Source organism: Littorina saxatilis, linkage group LG5 (assembly GCF_037325665.1).
Source record: "Littorina saxatilis isolate snail1 linkage group LG5, US_GU_Lsax_2.0, whole genome shotgun sequence".
Taxonomy (NCBI): domain Eukaryota; kingdom Metazoa; phylum Mollusca; class Gastropoda; order Littorinimorpha; family Littorinidae; genus Littorina; species Littorina saxatilis.
In genome coordinates, this window is record NC_090249.1 from 61,719,102 (window position 1) to 61,742,230 (window position 23,129).

The window sequence follows — 23,129 nt, forward strand, 5'->3', positions numbered from 1 at the left end:
TTACGCATCCATTCTATGGGACTCAGCAAGTGAACATTCCTTAAAACCACTTAGCAGATTACATAAAAGAGCGCTAAAAGTAGTATTACTAAAGCACACTACCCTCACAGAGTTAGACTACATACATTTAGGGATCTTACCTCTAAAGTCAAGACTGCTTTTTAACAAAGGAATCTTTATGCATAAACTTATATCCGAAACTCTACCCCAAACCATTTGTTCAAAGTTCTCTTTGAAGAATTCACACCACCTTATGAAATTTAATACTCCTAATTCTTCCTAGGATATACTTATTTAAGTCTAGTCTAGTTTATTCCGGTGGCTGTCTCTGGAACGCTCTTCCGAATGCCTTACGGGAAGCTACCAGCACGGATTCTTTCAAAAACAAATATATATCCCATTTAATGAAAATAGTATATTCTTGATTGTTATGTCCTTTGGGACACAGTCACTCACTTTTGATTTATTGTTTTGTTAACGAAATTATGATGTTCTGCATTGTCTTACATTGTCACGATCGGGTGACAGAGACCAGGAAAGCGTCACTCAGTGGAGTGCCTGTTCTTGGTCGGTTATGATAGAAAGCGCCTGTGCGTGATATTGGACACAGCAGAGTTTGCTGACAGTGCTCCCGAGCACGGATGTTTTGAAACGCACGAGCTTCACAGTGCGGGTTTCTGCTATCATAGGGCTGACGGTTTTTCGCTGACAGCGCACACGGGATTTTCAGGGATTGAGTTTCTCGTGTCTTTTTCTGCTTGGGGAGGCAAAATTGTGTATAGCTGGACTGGTTTTGTGACAAGGTCAGTCACGTGTATTTGGCTAGGTTGTCTGGGAGAGACACAAGGGCGGCGCACTTGACACCCAGCGGCAGAAGGGGAAGGATCTAATACACAGTTTCTAGAGTATGATGGTTTTTCACCGAATATTGTATTCGGCACTCTAGGGGAGCTTCCACCGGTTATTTCCTTCCACTGCCACATGTTTTGCTGAGGACAAGTCGTCAACATTCCTTCGTCGGCGATGGCTTTCGCATAAGGATTCGACAAGGGGTTCTGGAGGTTTTTGGTCACTGTTGACGAACAGAGGCTGTTCCAGGGAGGAAGCGGACTTTGCTTCCATTGAGAGTACAATCATAGGCTTTTGAGGTAATAAATCATTATTTAACGCTGTTGATGAGTCTGTGTTGTGGAATGAAATACTCTCTGTTGTTCTTTCCAGGTTAGCGCATAATTTACTCTCTGTGACGCTAAAATACTAATCTGTATATGGTTTTTGCAGATAGGGAGAGAAGGACGGAAAATGACTGTTTTGTTGTTGTAAAAAGTCCGTTTTGTGCAGGCCCACGTGCTCGATGAGATATTTAAAGATGACATGTTTTAAGGTGGTGGGTGAGGGGTAGCTGACATGTTTAGTGCACCGATGCTTTCTGTTTGCAGCCTTCGTTCGTTCGATCCGATTCGTTCGTTTCGTGTTCCTGTGACATCTGCACGGCTGACTCTGGCGGGAACTGATGAAGCTACGCTAACCAGGAGACCGGCTAACCAGGAGACCGGCTAACCAGCGGACCGGCTAACCAGCGAACCGGCTAACCAGCGGACCGACTAACCAGCATACCGGCTAAGCAGCAGCAGCAGAGATAAAGCTAAGTGCACCATGTCGTACGCACCCCGTTGACCACCGTTGTCTTTTCGTATCTATGATTTCATTGGAGTAGTGACAACGTGGGGTGTGAGACACCTGCACGAACTAGAGCTTTTCGAACAGAACATTCTCATTTAACTATATTTACACGGGTTCAGCGTGTTCCTATAATTTTCTACATACTACTGGCATTTTGTCAGTGAACACTGGTTTTTTTACGTGTTGAGAACGTAAAAGGAACATATTTTGAGTGAAGGCTCGAGGGAGGTGGCGAGTTTATACATAAACAGGCGTCTGAAACTTATACTTTTGTTGACTCTATTTAATTGTATGCCTGCGAGAGTGGATCGTGGTGTGGTTAGTTAATTAGTAGTAATTAACCGGTTCATAATCACCTTAAGTGATATATTGAAACGTGACACGTGGGGGCCAAGCCGGGATTTACTCAGTTAATTTCCAACTGATAAAGACCCACCAATTAAGGATAACTAAGAGCAGATAATCTCGTCAGTGCTCGACTTATTTTCTGCTTGGTGCTACCCTTTTTTGTATAGTTTTGATCATATACCACACCTTAAGCGATTCACATCTTGCAGGAAATGTAAATTGTAATTTGTGAGTTATTGTATGCGCTAACTGTGATTACTTCCCTTTCCTTTGTTTGTGAATCTTTGTTGTTGTACGTTCAGAGTTTTCCGTTGCAGAGAGCTGAGCGGGGTTAGCGGATTTGTTATTCGTTGTACTCAGTTTTCTCTACATTGTTGTTTCGCATTCTGTAACAGGTTACATTTCTACTGTCTTGTTTTACTTGGATTTTTCTCCATATTTTGACTTTGTTGGAATTTTGGGGGGGGAAGGTCCGAGGACTTCTGTCCTAATCAAGGCTGTGGGAGACACTCTGTTTCACCGCAAAAAGCAGCCGATAAAGTAGGCCACGGCTGTGGGAAACATTTTGTTTCACCGCAAAAAGCAGCCATAAAGTAGGCTACGCGTTTTGTTCTACACCGTTTGGATTTTTCTTCTGCATTTTCCGCTTGCTGGATTTTTGTATCCATTTTATCGCCGCGTGTTCTAGCTATAGCTGCGTTAGACTTATTTTTGGTAATAAAGCTTTGCTAAAACTAACCATGGCTACAGGGGGATCTCCTACGAGGAGAATAACTTTCGAGACTCCTGGGAGCGAGCAACCGACTGAGCGAGACGCACGCGCGAGAGCCCGAAGCGTTCTAAAACGCTTAGAAGTAGAACGGAAGGAAGAATCTGAGCGACTGACAAGAAAAGAAGAACGTGACCGACAGGAAAAGAAGGACGAACTTGACAGACAAGAAAGGGAACGACAGGCAGAACGAGACAGACAGGAAAGGAAAGACGAACGTGACAGACAGGACAAGAAAGACGAGCTTGACAGACAAGAACGACAGGCCGAACGGGACAGACAAGAAAGGAAAGAGAAAGATGAACGTGACAGACAAGAAAGGGAACGACAGGCCGAACGACAGGCCGAACTTGACAGACAAGAAAGAGAACGTGACAGACAAGAACGGAAAGAGAAGGAACAGGCGGATCGCGATCACCAGCTAGAGCTAGCTAGGCTACAGGCCGAGAAGGGTACGCTTACTCAGGCTAGCGCGCCGACGTTTGTTGCCGACCGTACGAGACTGCCGACGTTCGACGATGACAAGGACGAGCTCGACGACTTTTTACGCCGGTTTGAGCGCATTGCATCGGACCAGAAGTGGGAAGAGGCCACGTGGGCTAGCCGCCTTAGCACCTGCTTGAAAGGACGCGCATTGCAGCTCTACAACGCTTTGGAGGACGACGAGGCGAGAGACTATCAGGCACTTAAGAAGGCGTTACTCCAGCGCTTTAACCTGACTGCTGAAGCCTACAGACGACGTCTGCGTAACAGCAAGAGACTGAGCGGCGAGCTGAGTCATCAGTTTGTGGCACGCCTTAATCTCTACCTGCGGCGCTGGGTGGAGATGGCCGAAAAGAACTGGACCGTCGACGACCTTGCCGACCTCATTGTCATGGAGCAACTGATGTCCAGCCTGCGACCTGAGGTGGTGACCTTCGTGCAGGAGCACCAGCCAAAGACTACTCAGGAGGCAGCCGACTGGATCAGAGTACACGAGGACGCCCAGGCGATCTCTGGCAAATCTTCAGGCTCACGGCCGGGAAAATCGGGAAATTCAGGTTCTTCAGGACCCAAGGACGGGAAGGACGATCAGGGACACAAAGGATCAAGTTCCAGAACTGACATCCAGTGTTACTACTGCAACAAGCGGGGCCACGTGAAGAAGGACTGCCACAGGAGACAGGCTGACCAGAAGGGCGTACACTTTGTTGGCAGTGAGGAGTTAAGGGACGTCACGAGCTCATGCACCATTCCACAACTCTGCGTTCCGTGCTCCAGGAAACATTTCCAGCCCCACTGCAACGTCTACGTTAACGGAGTGAAGGGCGAAGGTCTGCGGGACACAGGGGCAGACATGATAGTGGTTCGGGCGAGTCTGGTTCCAGCTATGGCCTACACAGGAGACAGCATCAGAGTGAGAATGGCCGAGGCATCTCACGCTTACGACTTGAACACGGCAGTGATCAAGGTCGTAACACCGTTGTTCACGGGAACCATTGTGGCCGTCGTCATGGACGATCCTCCATGCGACTTGCTCATTGGGAACCGGGTTCAGTTTGTGGACGGCGTCACCAGGGAGGTTCCCGTTTATCGGTCTCCCGACGTCATTTCAGTGCTCACGCGGGCACAGGCGGAGCGAGAGGACAAACCTCTCAAACCCCTACCTGCTGCACGAGCTGCCCTGGGGAACGTGACCCCCGCGCTTCTCGCGAAGGCTCAGGCATCTGATCCGACATTAGCGACTCCTCGGGAGCACGCGAAGTCGGGGAAGGTGAAGCTGAGCGGGAAGCATGGGAGGTCAAGGTTCCTCAGGGACAAGAAGTTGCTCTACCGTGAGTTCAGCAACAAGGAAGGTGCATTCAAACAGGTTGTCGTGCCTCGCGAGTTTCGCGAGGGTGTCATGGCAACGGCACACGACTCGATTCTGGGAGGTCATCTTGGCACCAAGAAGACCACGGATCGTGTCTGGCGCCACTTTTACTGGCCAGGCATCTGCACGGATGTCCGACGTTTCTGTGCGTCCTGCGATAAGTGCCAGAAGGTGGTTGCCAAAGGAAGGGTGAGGAAGGTCCCCTTAGAGAAGATGCCGCTCATCGACGAACCCTTTCGTCGGGTGGCAGTGGACATCATCGGGCCCATCTTGCCTGCGTCTGAGGACGGAAACATATACATTTTGACCATGGTGGACTACGCTACTCGATACCCAGAGGCGATCCCTCTGAAATCGATTGAAGCCACGCGAGTAGCTGAGGCTCTGGTTACTATGTGGTCCCGGCTGGGAATTCCATCAGAGGTACTCACCGACAGAGGCACGCAGTTCACGGGAGGAGTGATGGCGGAGGCAGCACGACTGCTATCACTGGAGCAGCACTTCACCACTCCTTACCATGCTCAGTGCAACGGACTGGTGGAGAGGTTCAATGGCACCTTGAAGACCATGCTGAGGAAACTAGCTCAGGAGAAACCACGCACGTGGGACAGGTACATCCCAGCATTGCTTTTTGCATACCGCGAGGTTCCTCAGGAGAGCTTGGGCTTTTCCCCATTTGAGTTGTTGTACGGCAGACAGGTACGCGGTCCCATGGCTATCCTGCGTCAAGCCTGGACGGACGAAGAAGCTGACGAGGAGGTGCAGACGACAGCGACCTACATCGTAGAACTCAGGAACAGGATTGAAGAGACCTGCAAACTGGCTCAAGAGAACCTGGGAAGAGCAGCACAACGTTACGCGCGAGGATTCGACCGCAAGGCACGGCCGCGCAGCTTCAAGATTGGAGAACGGGTGTTGCTACTTCTACCTGTCAAACACAACAAGCTACAACTGCAGTGGCAAGGACCTTTTGAGGTGACAGCGAGGGTGGGCCAGAACGACTACAGGATCATGATGCACGGGAAAGCACGCCTGTACCACGCCAACCTGCTGCGCGCCTACATAGAGAGGACAGCCTACGGGGAGAAGAACAAAGACCAGAAGAACGAAGACAAGAAGACAGAGAAGGTTGCAGTCATCAGGGGTGAAACGAGGGGTTGCTCGTTCTTGAGGACGACCTTTCTGTCTGGAAACAGACCATCAACCTCTGCAATATCTTCAGGTTGCAAGGTTGGCAAACGCCAGACTTATGCGCTGGGCGTTGATTCTCCAACCGTACCAATTCACGGTACGCGTCATTCCGGGCGCCAACAATGTTGGAGCTGACTTTCTCTCTCGGGCAGTAGAGGAGAACATGACTGTGAGCGAAACCGAGGTTTCGTCTTGAAGAGGGGAGGTGTGTCACGATCGGGTGACAGAGACCAGGAAAGCGTCACTCAGTGGAGTGCCTGTTCTTGGTCGGTTATGATAGAAAGCGCCTGTGCGTGATATTGGACACAGCAGAGTTTGCTGACAGTGCTCCCGAGCACGGATGTTTTGAAACGCACGAGCTTCACAGTGCGGGTTTCTGCTATCATAGGGCTGACGGTTTTTCGCTGACAGCGCACACGGGATTTTCAGGGATTGAGTTTCTCGTGTCTTTTTCTGCTTGGGGAGGCAAAATTGTGTATAGCTGGACTGGTTTTGTGACAAGGTCAGTCACGTGTATTTGGCTAGGTTGTCTGGGAGAGACACAAGGGCGGCGCACTTGACACCCAGCGGCAGAAGGGGAAGGATCTAATACACAGTTTCTAGAGTATGATGGTTTTTCACCGAATATTGTATTCGGCACTCTAGGGGAGCTTCCACCGGTTATTTCCTTCCACTGCCACATGTTTTGCTGAGGACAAGTCGTCAACATTCCTTCGTCGGCGATGGCTTTCGCATAAGGATTCGACAAGGGGTTCTGGAGGTTTTTGGTCACTGTTGACGAACAGAGGCTGTTCCAGGGAGGAAGCGGACTTTGCTTCCATTGAGAGTACAATCATAGGCTTTTGAGGTAATAAATCATTATTTAACGCTGTTGATGAGTCTGTGTTGTGGAATGAAATACTCTCTGTTGTTCTTTCCAGGTTAGCGCATAATTTACTCTCTGTGACGCTAAAATACTAATCTGTATATGGTTTTTGCAGATAGGGAGAGAAGGACGGAAAATGACTGTTTTGTTGTTGTAAAAAGTCCGTTTTGTGCAGGCCCACGTGCTCGATGAGATATTTAAAGATGACATGTTTTAAGGTGGTGGGTGAGGGGTAGCTGACATGTTTAGTGCACCGATGCTTTCTGTTTGCAGCCTTCGTTCGTTCGATCCGATTCGTTCGTTTCGTGTTCCTGTGACATCTGCACGGCTGACTCTGGCGGGAACTGATGAAGCTACGCTAACCAGGAGACCGGCTAACCAGGAGACCGGCTAACCAGCGGACCGGCTAACCAGCGAACCGGCTAACCAGCGGACCGACTAACCAGCATACCGGCTAAGCAGCAGCAGCAGAGATAAAGCTAAGTGCACCATGTCGTACGCACCCCGTTGACCACCGTTGTCTTTTCGTATCTATGATTTCATTGGAGTAGTGACAACGTGGGGTGTGAGACACCTGCACGAACTAGAGCTTTTCGAACAGAACATTCTCATTTAACTATATTTACACGGGTTCAGCGTGTTCCTATAATTTTCTACATACTACTGGCATTTTGTCAGTGAACACTGGTTTTTTTACGTGTTGAGAACGTAAAAGGAACATATTTTGAGTGAAGGCTCGAGGGAGGTGGCGAGTTTATACATAAACAGGCGTCTGAAACTTATACTTTTGTTGACTCTATTTAATTGTATGCCTGCGAGAGTGGATCGTGGTGTGGTTAGTTAATTAGTAGTAATTAACCGGTTCATAATCACCTTAAGTGATATATTGAAACGTGACATACATAGTATTCTGACTCTAATTGACTTGCAAATTTTTGCTTTGCACCTTGTCATGAACATTTATAAACTACAATGTTTCATATAATGCGCTTATGTACATAAACTTATACTGTTTCACTAATTATGTATGTATGTAGTAGTAGTTATTATAGTAGATTTAGTCCCGCTTTAGGGCGAGGGCCAGATGCAAAAAAGTATACCAATGCTTATTCTGTTACCCTCGTAAAATAAAGAATTGTCATTGTCATTGTCATTGTCATTGTCATTGTCATTGTCTCTCTCTGTGCCTATTTCTCTCTCTTTCGCTCTGTACTCACCTATAATAATGTGTCCACCTGGTTGTATACCTGTATGCTCGTCCCTCTCCCGACCTGACGATGACGGTGTGTACACGCAGGTGTCTGTGCACGAGACGGAGGATCCGAACGACCCCCGCTACCTGCTGGTGATGAAGGGCGCTCCGGAACGCATCATGGACCGCTGTACCGCGGTGATGCTGCACGGCAAGGAACAGCCCATCGACGATCACTTCAGGGAGGCTTTCAACGCCGCCTACCTCGAGCTGGGGGGACTCGGAGAGCGTGTGTTGGGTGAGTGGCCTTAAAGCTGAAGTGTATCGGTAAAAGTTAGTCACTGTAGGCAAGTTGCATAGAGCAGCCCATCGACGACCACTTCAGGGAGACCTTTTTTGCCGCCTATACCTAGAGCTAGGAGGTCTCGGAGAGCGTGTGTTGGGTGAGTGGCCTTAAAGCTGATGAGTATCGGTAAATATGTGTGCTTGGTGAGTCGCTTAAAGCTAAAGTGTATCGATAAGAATCAGTCACTGAAGACGTGTTGCAAGGAGCAGCCCATTGACGATCACTTCAGGGAGGCTTTTAATGCCGCCTACCTCGAGCTGGGAGGTCTCCGAGAGCGTGTGTTGGGTGAGTGGCCCTAAAGCTGTAGAGTGTCAGTAAAACTGAGTGCTTGGTGAGTCGCTTAAAGCTGTCGAGTATCGATAATAGTAAGTCAAGGTAGATGTATTACATGGCAAGGAGCAGCCCTTTGACGACCACTTTCGTCGCGATATAACCTTCGTGGTTGAAAACGACGTTGAACACCAAATAAAGAAAGACGACCACTTCAGGGAGGCCTTTAATGCCGCTTACCTCGAGCTGGGAGGTTTCCGAGAGCGTGTGTTGGGTGAGTCGCTTAAAGCTGATGAGTTTTGATCAAAGACAGTCACGATAGATGTATTACATGGCAAAGAGCTGCCCGTCGACGACCACTTGAGGGAGGCTTTTAACGCCGCGTACCTAGAGCTGGAGCGTGTGCTGAGTGACGGAGATTCAATCTCTGTAAACGATGGAGGGTATCATCAACTTTCTGTGCTTGTTCAACCGTTCAATTACCAGGAATCAGTCCCATTGGAAGTTCATAACTGCAAGAAAGGCAACCAGTAAAACATGTTTTCAAGACAAAGTAAACTGACTAATGTAAGGAGAAGTATTAATGTGTTACTGGATGCCCCGGTTCGCAATGTAAGGCTGCAGTTGTGTTTATTCTTACAACGTCTTGGAGCAAGTAGCGAGTGATGAAACTCACAGTCAAGCCGCGTAAAAATTGTGTGCAATGATAAAATATTACAACAGAAAAGCATTCAACAAGGTCTGTTTCAAGATGGCTAACCAGAGAGTGTTTGCACGGGTCCATATCGTCTTTTGGAAATCCATGAAGGCTGAAAAAGAATCGCGAAACATCTCTGAGGTCTGCTTGCTGAAACTCACTACCCTTTCTGCTCTCGCCAGGTTTCTCTGACTATTTTCTGCCGAGCGAAGAGTTCCCGCCGGGATACAATTTTGACGCGGAGGGGCCCAACTTCCCGATCACGGGGCTGCGGTTCGTGGGCCTCATGTCCATGATCGACCCGCCCCGGGCCGCCGTGCCTGATGCTGTGGGCAAGTGTCGGAGTGCCGGCATCAAGGTACGTCACAAAGTGTTCTGTGTGTACGTCACAAAGTGTTCTGTGTGTACGTCACAAAGTGTTCTGTGTGTGTACGTCACAAAGTGTTCTGTGTGTACGTCACAAAGTGTTATGTGTGTGTACGACACAAAGTGTTCTGTTGGTGTACGTCACAAAGTGTTCTGTGTGTACGTCACAAAGTTTTTTGTATGTACGTCACAAAGTGTTCTGTTGGTGTACGTCACAAAATGTTCTGTGTGTACGTCACAAAGTGTTCTGTGTGTGTACGTCACAAAGTGTTCTGTGGGTGTGTGTCACAAAGTCGTCACGACCCTAGAAAATTGCATCTCTATAATTATTTGTTAAGGTTTTAAGAAAAACAAGAATGTTATAAGAGATCAAGTCAAGGCAGAACGATATTCTACTCAAAGAGAGAAGAATTATGTTGTTTTTGTATATGAATTCTGTTTCCCGTTTTCACATGTTAGAGAAGGGATCGAGAGCAATAAAGAATGGTGGACTCTCTGCTGGTTAACTGCCTGACTATGAGTTATGTTATTTTATTATGATCATGTTCTACGGGTATCACAAAGTGTTCCTTTATTGCTATAGTTGATGGTATACCTGTGCATTTCAGGTGATCATGGTGACAGGAGACAACCCCATCATAGCACGGAGGGTCGGGGGGTGGGGGGAGGGTGGGGGTGGGGGTATCATACCTGAGACAAACCATTTCACTGTGCGTGTTTCAGGTGATCATGGTGACGGGAGACCACCCCATCACAGCCAAAGCCATAGCACGGGGTGTAGGCATCATCTCGGAGGGGAGCCGGACCATAGAGGAGGTGGCTGCTGACCGGGCCGTGTCTGTGGACCAGGTGGAAGCGAAGTGAGTCACAACATGTCTTTACAGCAGGGAGAGGAGATATAGAGATGGAGGGAGTGAGAGAGAGGGCGGGGAGGTCGAGAGAGGGGAATAGTGAGAGAAAGAGGTGGAGAACAAGAGAGAGAAAGGGAGAGAAAGAGAGAAAGAAACAGGGGGAGAAAGAGAGACAGGCAGAGAGGGAGAGAGAGAGACAGAGCGAGAGAGAGAAACTTCTTCTTCTTCTTCTTCTTCTTCTTCTTCTTCTTCTTCTGCGTTCGTGGGCTGAAACTCCCACGTACACTCGTGTTTTGTTTTGCACGAGTGGAACTTTACGTGTATGACCGTTTTTACCCCGCCATTTAGGCAGCCATACGCCGCTTTCGGAGGAAGCATGCTGGGTATTTTCGTGTTTCTATAACCCACCGAACTCTGACATGGATTACAGGATCTTTTCCGTGCGCACTTGGTTTTGTGCTTGCGTGTACACACGAAGGGGGATAAGCCACTAGCAGGTCTGCACATAAGTTGACCTGGGAGATCGGAAAAATCTCCACACTTAACCCACCAGGCGGCCGCGGCCAGGATTCGAACCCTCGACCTTCCGATTACGAGGCCGACGTCTTGCCACCCCGCCACAGCGCCCGTCGTGAGAAACTTTGAACTAGAGGGACAGAGAGCGAGAGAGTGAGTCCATGCATGGGTGCGTGCTAGTGTGTGTGTTTCAGTCTGTGTGTCTGTTTGTCTGTATATATGTGTATGCATATGTTTTTTCAGGAAATCGACTGGCAGGAACAAGATCGCCTGGCATAAAACATTGCATGCATCGGCTTTGAGCATCTTTCACTGCTCGGCACTGTCCTTTTAAACTGAATGCACCATCAATATCGATATGAATGAGCTTTCGTCTCGTATTCCCCCTCAGGACGTTGTGCTAACGACCAGGATAAAGAAATGGCCTGCCTGAAATTCCTGTCTGCCCTCGTTCACTTTCCCCAAATTAGCGAACGCATTTCGCTGTTCCCTGGTGGCTCCCCAACCCCCATTATCTGTTGCTTGCAGCTTGCACACAGAGAAAGACGAGAGACATTTGCCGGGCGTACTACGCGCTAACTACGCAGCAGAGTTGCTGAACGGGGTGTGTGCTGCATTCAAAGGGGCTGTGTTTCTTGGACGGAGTTTGCCCTATCATTTCTGACTGACTGTTCATTCTTGTACCCCTGTTGCGAATGATGCCCAGTTATTTCCATCTGAAAGGAGCTGAATCGTTGCTGTGTGTACCACGATTATTGTTATCTTCTTTTATTAATTTTGTATTTATTGTTTTTCTTATTTACTCGTGGGAATAAGTTTAATAGAAAGCTTTGTCATCTCGAAAGGCAGACAGCGATCAAATGGTGACATGTTTGGGGTGGATACATGAAGATATCTATCTTAGGGAAGGATATTATATTTTACATTATATAAATCGATCGGCTGAAACCTCCATACGTACACACAGGCGCACAAAAGGGAAGTTATGCCTGACACATTCTGAAAACAAAACTATGAGGAAATTCTAGTTTGCTTGAAATAGTAATTGCTAGATTAATTAGCTTCGAAAGTAGCAAAATAATTCTTATACTTTTTACATTTCGGTCGAAGAAAGAGTGAGTGAATCCCATCCTTCGTGTGGCGAAGATAGCTGCACGAAACTCTGGCCCCATATGGTAATGACTATGTGTGTTTTCAATGTGTCCACATGTTTGGCGGTATCAGGACCTTTTCAGTACACTTCATTCACGGTCAGCTGTTCAATAGACGATGTTAGGAAATAACTGTGTGAAGTGTTTAGGGGGGGTGGAAGAGTTGTGTTCCATTAATGTTTGGAAACAACGAGGCAAGCCACTAATGTCACGTAGAAAAGCCAGAAAAAACAAGGGAAGGCAACTCATAACCTATAAAAACACAACTGAGTTATTTCCGGAAACGCAGATAGAAACCGTCCCGTCAAGAAACCGTCCCTAGATCCGAACACCCTGAAAAACTACCGTCCTGTCAGCAACCTCTCCTTCCTCTCCAAGATCACTGAAAAACTTGTTCTTTCTCAACTCTCTGATTATCTTCACTCTCACAACCTCTTTCCTACCACACAGTCCGCCTACCGAGCAGGTCACAGCACCGAGACAACGCTTGTTCGTGTCATGAATGACCTCCGGCGCGCGATGGATGGTGGTAATCTCTCCATTCTCACCCTACTTGACCTCTCAGCAGCTTTCGACACAATAGACCATCAGATACTTCTTGACCGCCTCCATCTCTCTTTCGGACTTTCCGGCACAGCACTCACCTGGTTTCAATCCTATCTCTCGGACAGAACACAGACAGTCTCAGCAGGCAACCACACTTCCAAAGCTTCCACCCTTTCACTAGGAGTTCCTGAAGGATCTGTCCTCGGGCCAGTCCTTTTTATCCTCTTCACCAAACCTCTATCAACTCTCATCAGCCACCACTCGGTTTCCAGTCAAACCTTTGCAGATGACACACAACTCCGGATCAGCTCGATTCCACCATCCGCCGCGTGCAGGACTGTGTCGCCGATGTCAAGCGCTGGATGACCTGCAACAAACTAAAACTAAACGACGACAAAACCGAAGTCCTCCTCATCCACCCTAAAAACAAGCCTCTCCCTCCTTCTGTTCCTTCTTCTATCTCTGAAGGCAACTCTGACATCAAACTCTCATCCTCTGCTAGAAACCTTGGAGTGACCTTCACAGACACCCTCTCCATGGACAAGCACATCACGAACATGTGCAGATCCGCATACACTGAGATCAGAAAAATTAGCAGCATTAGACATCTTCTTTCCTTTGACGCCACCAAAACTCTTGTCTGCTCTCTCATTCTCTCCAAATTTGACTACTGCAACGCTCTACTCACAGGCATTCCCCAGCACCTCACAGACAAACTTCAGAAAGTCCAAAACACAGCAGCTAGACTCATCTTCAGGGCAAAGAAACACGACCACATACAACCACTCATGCAACAACTCCACTGGCTTCCTATATCTTCCCGCATCATACACAAGACCGCCAACATCTGCTTCAACTCTTTCACTGATCCTCACTTTCCTGTCTATCTTTCTGAACTCCTGCATCCTAACACTCCATCCAGACAGCTTCGCTCATCCACTGACAGCAGAATACTTTCAATCCCACGCACCAAAACCAAAACCACTGGCGACCGTTCTTTCTCCTTTTCCACTCCCACTCTCTGGAATCAACTTCCCCACCCCATCCGTCACTGTGAAACCTCTTCTACTTTCAAAAAGACCCTTAAAACCCACCTTTTCAAGTCTGCTTACAATACCTGAAGCACACGCCTGCCTCATGATATGATTTTATCTGCCAGCATTTTTAAATAAACTCATTAGTTAAATATTTTTTATTGGGTAGTCTCACATATTTAACACCATATATACGTACTACTGTTGTTTGTAAAATATGTTTTAAACGCTTACTTAATTCTTTTTATGTATTTAAATATTTGTAGAATTTACTCTGTGTGTGTGTGTGTGTGTGTGTGTGTGTGTGTGTGTGTGTGTGTGTGTGTGTGTGTGTGTGTGTGTGTGTGTAAGTGTGTATGTGCGCTTGTGTGAGGTTGGGTATGTGTCAAAATGTGTTGTGCAATACGGCATGAAAATCTTTTTAAATTTGTTGTTAACAATTACAGCTTTGTATTCCATGTTTATTATTTTTTACGAAGTAATTATAGTAAAATAGTCTTATGTTTCTTATTTGTTCGACCCTCTTAGGATTATGGAGTTTTATGCACTGCCTTTTATAGTTAACTAAACTTTTGTATTTGAAATAGCCCATTGCAGTTGGTGTAGGCCTAAAGCTTATTTTAATCGTGTGTCCAGTATTTAATTTAATTCTCTATTTTTTGTATGAACTCAAATGTTTAGTGATCTTAGTATGCCTTGCTAGGCTAAGTTCTATTTAATCAGAGTATGTCTGCGTGTGCTTATACCTAGTGATATTGTAAAGCGCATAGTGCTTTTAGTTATGCGCTGTAGAAATCTCCTTAATAAATAAATAAATAAGCTGACGAAGCAAGTCAGCCCTCTCTATAATGTCTTGGTGTTAGGGTTACCATCACGTGACGCTACACCCCACCCCCCTCCCCCCACCCCTTTCGTGTCTTTCTCAGGGACGCCCAGGCGGCGGTGATTCACGGGGGGGACCTGCGTGACATGACACCGGCCCAGATTGACCAGATCCTCAAGAACCACGCGGAGATCGTGTTCGCGCGCACCTCGCCCCAACAGAAGCTGATCATCGTGGAGGGCTGTCAGAGGCAGGGACAGATCGTTGCCGTCACCGGTGATGGGGTCAACGATTCCCCCGCCTTGAAAAAGGCCGACATCGGTGAGTGAGTCGAGCATTGGATCTCTTTCTGTGACTTGGTTCTGAACACCTTTTAGTAGCTTTCCTCTCACATTGTGAACGGTTTCTGTTGACCTTTGAGTGACTGATTTGAATCCAGACGGTAGTGGTTAATTTGAGCTTCGTTTGACTAACGTTAGGGATGACCGAACGACTCGCCGTCAGTAAAGACAACTGAGAGAACAAAGGCAACTCTGCTTTGGAACCCTCTCATGTAAGACTTTGTTTTAGAACGGAAGTCTCTCTGACTGTTGAAAGACTGAACAATGTATTTCAATCGTCGTGGTTATTGGCATGTGCATCATGGTGTGAAAGAAGTTTCTGCCAATGCCGCAACGGTTCACTTTAGTTTCCAATTTGGTCACCTTTATCATGTTACTTACATGTATTTTCCTCACGAACTGACCATGTCCCTTTGATGGCCGTTGTAGGCGTTGCCATGGGGATAGCAGGAAGTGACGTCAGCAAACAGGCTGCGGACATGATCCTGTTGGATGACAACTTCGCCTCCATCGTCACCGGCGTGGAGGAAGGTATGTAACGTCTCTTTCTGTTTTGAGTGACCAGCAACTTCTACTTCTTATGATTAGAAGTATGGCTTAGCCCTCAATCCCCTGCAGTTTGCTCTTCTATTCCTACATTACCATCGTGTTACCTTTGCGCAGTTTTACTAGATCGTTTGATCAACAACTGCATGAATATTCCAATGGAATAAAAACTGATTAAAGTCATCCTCGACTGTCCCAAATATGTGTTTTGTTTTAACGATACGTTCGCTTGTTTCTTTATAAATGATTGGTTTTTCTCCTCCAGCTCGCTTGTTTCTTTATAAATGATTGGTTTTTCTCCTCCAGCTTGCTCTATACTCCAAAGCCTGGAAAGTCTCAATTCTGTTCAAATGTCCACCTTCTTCCTTAATTCGTGGTTCAAACCGTCTAATACTATGCAGGAATCCTGAGTCTGAATCCATTTTTATTATCCAGTAATCTTAGATTAAATGTCCCATACCATTGTTTGTGCCAGGACGCCTGATATTTGACGACCTGAATAAGTCACATACCATGCGAGTAATATAAATCTAAATCTCCGTTATCCCAGCTACATATTTATATCTTGAGTTCAATTCAAATCTTGCTACAATTTCACACACAAATTATTCTCCAGGCCGCCTCATCTTTGACAACCTCAAGAAGTCGATCGCCTACACGCTGACGTCGAACATCCCCGAGATCTCGCCCTTCCTGTTCTTCATCCTGGCCGACATCCCGCTGCCCCTGGGGGTCATCACCATCCTGTGCATCGACCTGGGCACGGACATGGTGCCCGCCATCTCGCTCGCCTACGAGCAGGCGGAGAACGACATCATGAAGCGCATGCCCAGAAACCCCTTGAAGGACAAACTCGTCAACGAAAGGTAGAGTGAAGAGTTTTCGTTGTTGGGTGTTGTTAGTCAATGTGGTAAAAGTCTTAAGTCTTAAGTTTTAAGTCTCAAAAAACGGAGAAAATGGTGTTCTCTCTAGCCTACGAGCAGGCCGAAAACGACATCATGAAACGCATGCCCACAAACTCCTTCAAGGACAAACTCGTCAACGAGAGGTAGGCTGAAGCTCTGCATGTTGTTAGCCAACGTGGTAAAAGTCTTAAGTCTGAAGTTTTAAGTCTCAAAAAACGGAGAAAAGGGTGGTCTCTCTAGCCTACGAGCAGGCAGAAAACGACATCAATCAATCAATATGAGGCTTATATCGCGCGTATTCCGTGGGTACAGTTCTAAGCGCAGGGATTTTTTTTAATTTTTAATTTTTTTTAAAATTTTTTTATGCAATTTATATCGCGCACATATTCAAGGCGCAGGGATTTATTTATGCCATCATGAAACGCATGCCCAGAAACCCCTTCAAGGACAAACTCGTTAACGAGAGGGAGGCTGAATTGTTGTTAGTCAATGTGGTAAAAGTCTCAGCTTGAAGTTTCAAAGTCTTCAAGGACAAACTCGTCAACGAGAGGTCGACTGAAGAGTTTTCGTTGTTGGGTGTTGTTAGTCAATGTGGTAACAGTCTTAAGTCTTAAGTCTCAAAGTTACGGAGAAAAGGGTCATCTCCCTATCCTACTAGAAGGCAGAGAACGACATCATGAAACGCATGCCCAGGAACCCCTTCAAGGACAAATTCGTCAACGAGAGGTAGGGTGGCGCTTGGTGAAGTGAGAGTTGTCGGTGTTTGATGTTGTTAGGTTACGGGTCAAATTTGTGGAGAAAAGTGTCGACTCTCTAGCCTACGAGCCGGCCGAGAACGACATAATGAAGCGCATGCCCTCGAACCCTTATAAAGACAACTTGTCAATGTACTGTTAGCCAAGTTTTGGAAATGTTCAGAAAAACGATGTTGAGAAAATTAGAGGTTCATTTTCCAGCGCGGAAAAGTTTAGAAAATTGAAAGAAATTCTAGAAAGTGTGTTTACAACAAATATAAAAACGTTAATTTTTAAAACTCAGTTAATGTTTGCATTGTAAAGTTACTAGTTATTGGATAGTTGAAAACAGCATACTATTTCTCCTGTGATATGTATAAGATTATGTTTCGTGTTTGGGTGATTGATTGCGTGTTGTGGAGATGAAAGTGAGATTTGTCTTGACGCATCTGTTGTGCACCAGGCTGATCTCCATGGCGTACGGTCAGATCGGGATGATCCAGGCGTCAGCCGGCTTCTTCACCTACTTCGTCATCATGGGCGAGAGCGGCTTCTGGTACGACCGCCTGCTGGGCCTGCGCAACGAGTGGGACTCGCGGGGCGTCAACGACCTGGCTGACTCGTACGGCCAGGAATGGGTACACGATTCTTTTGACATTGAGGGAGGGAAAGGGAAGAGTTGGCACATTTATACGTGTAACCAGGAGTATGTTTAGGAATGGGTAACTGATGTCTGTACATTGTGTAACCGTGTGCCAATCTACTTTCCTCTTTCGTACTGAACTCAAACACTAAAGCAGACGACACAAGTTATATTACCCAGGTTCTTTTATTCCATACGATGAAATGGGGAAAATGTGGGATAACGGGGGTTTATCTTCAAATACAACTTTCACTGTATAGGACTAAACAACCTCAAAAAAACAATATTCTCACTCTTCATTCTAAAACTACATTCTTCCCCTAAAAATACCCTTTAAAACACACCAAATCCTTTCCCCAAACTACACTCTACAGTACTCTAAATCCTCACTCTCAACTTTAATCAAAAAAAAAAACACAATGAGACTCTAATTTAAAACAAACGAAATCTAAGAAAACAACCTAAAAAAACAATTCTTTAAAAAAAAACCAAATCTACAAAAACTCTAACAAAATCTGACCAAAATCTCTCCACTAAATCTAACTACTCTTCACTAACAAAACCTAGTCTATAAAAACAAATCTACGACCCACTAAAAAAAGAAAAAGACCTAACTAAACCAGAACAGACCTAACTAAAAAGAACCCCTCTAGAAAGAAAGACCTAACTAAACCCCGTCGCACACTCGGCCATCCTGCAAACACAGAATGCACGCCGTAAGCATACGTAAACAAATCAACAATTTCAACTACCACAAGCTAACTCATTAAACAACAAAACACATCATTCCTACCAAATAACATGCCTACAATACATATACCGTTCTCTCAAACAACGGTCTTCTAAAGCATTCACACACAAAAATCTTCCCCACCATTCCAACTCACAAAACAATCTACTTAAACATTCAAATAAATCCTCCCCCCAAGCAGCATACTATTCTTTTCACCGCCTACCCATTTACAGAAAGAAAATTGTTTTAACCTACCAGCAAAAGAATCCTCACATTCCGGAAAGATTTCCGGCCGTGACAAACATGTCACAACGGCATTGAAAACACACCGCACCAAATACACGTCTTTTTCCCTCAAAGATTCCAAGCAAAAGCACAGTTTTAGCGTTCACATCCTGTGCACCGGTGTCACAAGATTAACCCATTCAACTCGAGGGGTGTCAGGCAGCCCCACTTTCTTTAGTTAGTGCCTAACGTCACCTTCAACTATTCAACTTTACATCGCGGCGGAGGGAAAAAAGGAGATGGAACAAAGCCACCTGTCAATTGTTTCTTGTTCACAAAAACATTAATCACAAAATTTACTCCAGAGGCTTGTACCAAAAAAAACAATCGTTTTACCTATGCAAATTTTAGAATCGGCTATTCCGCGAGACCAATTCAATAGAAATGAAACTCAGTCTCGGAAACCTTAATGGATCCCCGATAGTATAGAGGTACCACGAGTTCACACGGATGCACAAGAGTGCATGTGTACCGTAACTGTCGTTCCCAAGCTCACAATTGAGAGAGAAGGGGGTGGGGGTGGGGGTGGGGGTGGGGGTGACAAAAGGTTTTGTGCAACAAGAAGTATGTTCAGGCATGGGTTCATGATTTTTTGTACATTGAAGGGGGTTGGGGGGGGGGGGGGGGGGGGGTTGGCAAAGGGTTATGTGTAACCATGAGTTCGTACAGGAATGGGTAACTGATATCATGTACGTTGAAGGAGATGGGTGGGTGGGGGGAGGGGGGAGGGGGGAGGCGAAGGGTCATGTGTAAACAGGAGTTTGTTCAGGAATGGGTAACTGATGTCTGTAAATTGAGAGAGAAGGGGGGGGGGGGGGTTTGGATGTGACAACAGGTTTTGTGTAACAAGAAGTATGTTCAGGAATGGGTAAAGGATTTATATACATTGCGGGAGAGAGAATTGGGGGGGGGGGGGGGGTTGGAGGTGACAACAGGTTTTGTGTAACAAGAAGTATGTTCAGGAATGGGTAAAGGATTTATATACATTGCGGGAGAGAGAATTGGGGGGGGGGGGGGGTTGGAGGGGACAACAGGTTTTGTGTAACAAGAAGTATGTTCAGGAATGGGTAAAGGATTTATATACATTGCGGGAGAGAGAGTTGGGGGGGGGGGGGGGTTGGAGGTGACAACAGGTTTTGTGTAACAAGAAGTATGTTCAGGAATGGGTAAAGGATTTATATACATTGCGGGAGAGAGAGTTGGGGTGGGGGTGAAGAGGGAGGGGGGGGTGGTAAAGGGTTTTGTGTAACCAGGAGTATGTTCAGGAATGGATAACAGATATCGGGCATTCGACACATCCTGTCAAAACATAGTGGGGAGAAAGAAGGGGGGGCATGACACAATTGATCCACCCCTTACCCGTCTGGTAATGTAGGCTTTTGTTTGTTCTAGCTGTATAGTTACGAGACGAGTGTTTGTTCTAGCTATATAGTTACAAGACGAGTGTTTGGCTTTGCCTTAGCCGCGAGGGTCGGTGTAACTCAAGTTACACCTCTTAGTATCAGCCACTGACAGAGATGACTTACAAAGTTGTTGTTACAGATGTACTCTCAGAGAGATAACTTATAAGTTGTTGTTGCAGACGTACTCGCAGCGGAAGAAGCTGGAATACACGTGCCACACGGGGTTCTTCGTTGCCATCGTCGTCGTGCAGTGGGCTGACCTCATTATCTGCAAGACTCGGCGTCTGTCTCTCTTCCAGCAAGGCATGAAGTAAGTGTGTGTGTCTACCTATCAATCCATTTTGGAAGTTTTCACGTCACCGTCAATGTTGTTATGATGGCAAAAAACCGGTCAGTTTCATAATAATGTTGTCATCGCTGTGTACAGGAACCACCGCCTGACGTTCGGTCTGTTCTTCGAGACGGCGCTGGCCGCTTTCATGTGCTACTGTCCGGGGCTAGACAAGGGGCTCAGGATGCAGCCACTCAGGTCAGTGTCTGTGATGGGTTGGTCACTACACGCGGCTACACCTTATCGTCATCACGGCTTAGAGAATATTGTAGGAGGTGTTACGGCGCTGGCTTTGATTTATTTACCAGTCAACTTTGAGGCAGGGGTACAGGGGCTGGACCTTGTGTATGAAAGGGAGAGGCTTCCACAATGAGACAGGGGTACAGGGGCTGGCAAGGCAGTGGTACAGGGGCTGGCAAGACAGGGGTACAGGGGCTGGCAAGGCAGGGGTACAGGGGCTGGCAAGACAGGGGTACAGGGGCTGGCAAGGCAGGGGTACAGGGGCTGGCAAGGCAGTGGTACAGGGGCTGGCAAGACAGGGGTACAGGGGCTGGCAAGGCAGTGGGTCCGTGGAGTGTGCCCCCACCTGCTGTTGAAATGTAGAATTTGAAATGAGTATTTTAGGTCTCTCCTTGAGAAAAAAGGTACATCGGGGGGTAGGGCTTCCGGAACTCAGGAAATCGCCCCTAGACCCATCCCTGGTTATGGAAGTCCATGGGCGCCTTGACTATCCTCGGCAATGCTATGTCGCCATAACAACCAGAGTGTTGACCACCATGTGACGTGTTTCAGTTTCTCGTGGTGGTTCACCGCTGTCCCCTTCAGCCTGATGATCTTTGTGTAGGACGAGTGTTGATGATCTTTGTGTAGGACGAGTGTTGATGAATATTTGTGTAGGACGAGTGTTGATGATCTTTGTGCAGGACGAGTGTTGATGATCTTTGTGCAGGACGAGTGTTGATGATCTTTGTGTAGGACGAGTGTTGATGATCTTTGTGCAGGACGAGTGTTGATGATCTTTGTGTAGGACGAGTGTTGATGATCTTTGTGTAGGACGAGTGTTGATGATCTTTGTGTAGAACGAGTGTTGACGAACTTTGTGTAGGACAAGTGTTGATGATCTTTGTGTAGGACGAGTGTTGATGATCTTTGTGTAGGACGAGTGTTGATGATCTTTGTGTAGGACGAGTGTTGATGATCTTTGTGCAGGACGAGTGTTGATGATCTTTGTGTAGGACGAGTGTTGATGATCTTTGTGTAGGACGAGTGTTGATGATCTTTGTGTAGGACGAGTGTTGATGATCTTTGTGTAGGACGAGTGTTGATGATCTTTGTGCAGGACGAGTGTTGATGATCTTTGTGTAGGACGAGTGTTGATGATCTTTGTGTAGGACGAGTGTTGATGATCTTTGTGTAGGACGAGTGTTGATGATCTTTATGCAGGACGAGTGTTGATGATCTTTGTGTAGGACGAGTGTTGATGATCTTTGTGTAGGACGAGCGTTGATGACCATGTGACGTGTTTCAGGTTCTCGTGGTGGTTCACGGCGGTTCCCTTCAGCCTGATGATCTTTGTGTACGACGAATGTCGCAAGTACATCCTGCGTCGCAACCCGGGCGGCTTCGTGGAGCGGGAGACCTACTATTAGAACACTTTATAAAAAGCTGTAGAACACGTTACTCTGTATTACTCGCATGGCGGCGAACATCGGGAAACATGCTATCAGAACACTTTACACTTTCAACATGTAAAGGTAGCAGTGCGGTGTTCATCGGGAGACATGCTATCAGAACATTTTACACGTTAACATGTATACCAAGCATGGCAGTGTAAACAGGGAGACATGCTAATAGAACACTTTACACTTTATCATGTACAGCTAGCATGGCGGTTTACTTAGGACGACATGCTATTAGAACACATTACACTTTTTTTTTATATATATATACAACTTCACTCTAAATTGAAAACGAATCTCCTTGTTTCTGTACAACGTCAGAATAATGTATACAAATTACATGTTAAAATAACATAATGATTTCATCATTGTAATTATACTCAAAACATGTTTTACGAACATAAAAAGCACACACGGCGTTGTACATCGATAGACTTTCCACAAGCACACCTCATCGCAAAAATGCCACGCCTAGCATGGCTTTGTGGAACTAGAATCTTACACACACACACATGCGCACGTACGCAAGCACGCACGCACACACACACGCACGCACGCACAAACGTACGATGATATTACGGTAGCTGGATAAACGTACAATGACGATTTATGCAGAACGACGAGTCGAGTACAAGGTTGGAAAGTGTGTGTGCATTTTGTTTTCCGTCTTGTGTATGTGTGTGTTGAAACTCGGGTACGTCTTGTGTATCTGTGTGTTGAAACTCGGGTACGTCTTGTGTATGTGTGTGTTGAAACTCGGGTACGTCTTGTGTATGTGTGTGTTGAAACTCGGGTACGTCTTGTGTATGTGTGTGTTGAAACTCGGGTTGTTTCGGGTCCAAGCGTCACCCATCATGTATCAGCTTACTGCGCTTCGGTCCGTGTGTGTAACGATAACCACCTCGGTCCATGTGTGTAACGATAACCACTTCGGTCCATGTGCGTAACGATAACCACCTCGATCCATGTGTGTAACGATAACCACCTCGGTCCATGTGTGTAACGATAACCACCTCGGTCCATGTGTGT

General features: G+C 46.5%; 1 protein-coding gene across 1 annotated transcript in view; it reads left to right on the plus strand.

Annotated features, from left to right (window-relative positions):
- Positions 1–23,129, plus strand: part of LOC138967660 (sodium/potassium-transporting ATPase subunit alpha-B-like) — a 103,853-nt gene extending 80,724 nt beyond the window's left edge. The window contains exons 11-20 of the mRNA XM_070340296.1: positions 8,006–8,198; positions 9,396–9,571; positions 10,303–10,439; positions 14,604–14,821; positions 15,271–15,372; positions 16,004–16,253; positions 17,490–17,664; positions 20,270–20,400; positions 20,518–20,619; positions 21,950–23,129. Of these exons, the coding sequence (XP_070196397.1) occupies positions 8,006–8,198; positions 9,396–9,571; positions 10,303–10,439; positions 14,604–14,821; positions 15,271–15,372; positions 16,004–16,253; positions 17,490–17,664; positions 20,270–20,400; positions 20,518–20,619; positions 21,950–22,070 (1,605 nt within the window). The 3' untranslated portion in view covers positions 22,071–23,129. The remainder of the gene's footprint in view (positions 1–8,005; positions 8,199–9,395; positions 9,572–10,302; positions 10,440–14,603; positions 14,822–15,270; positions 15,373–16,003; positions 16,254–17,489; positions 17,665–20,269; positions 20,401–20,517; positions 20,620–21,949) is intronic.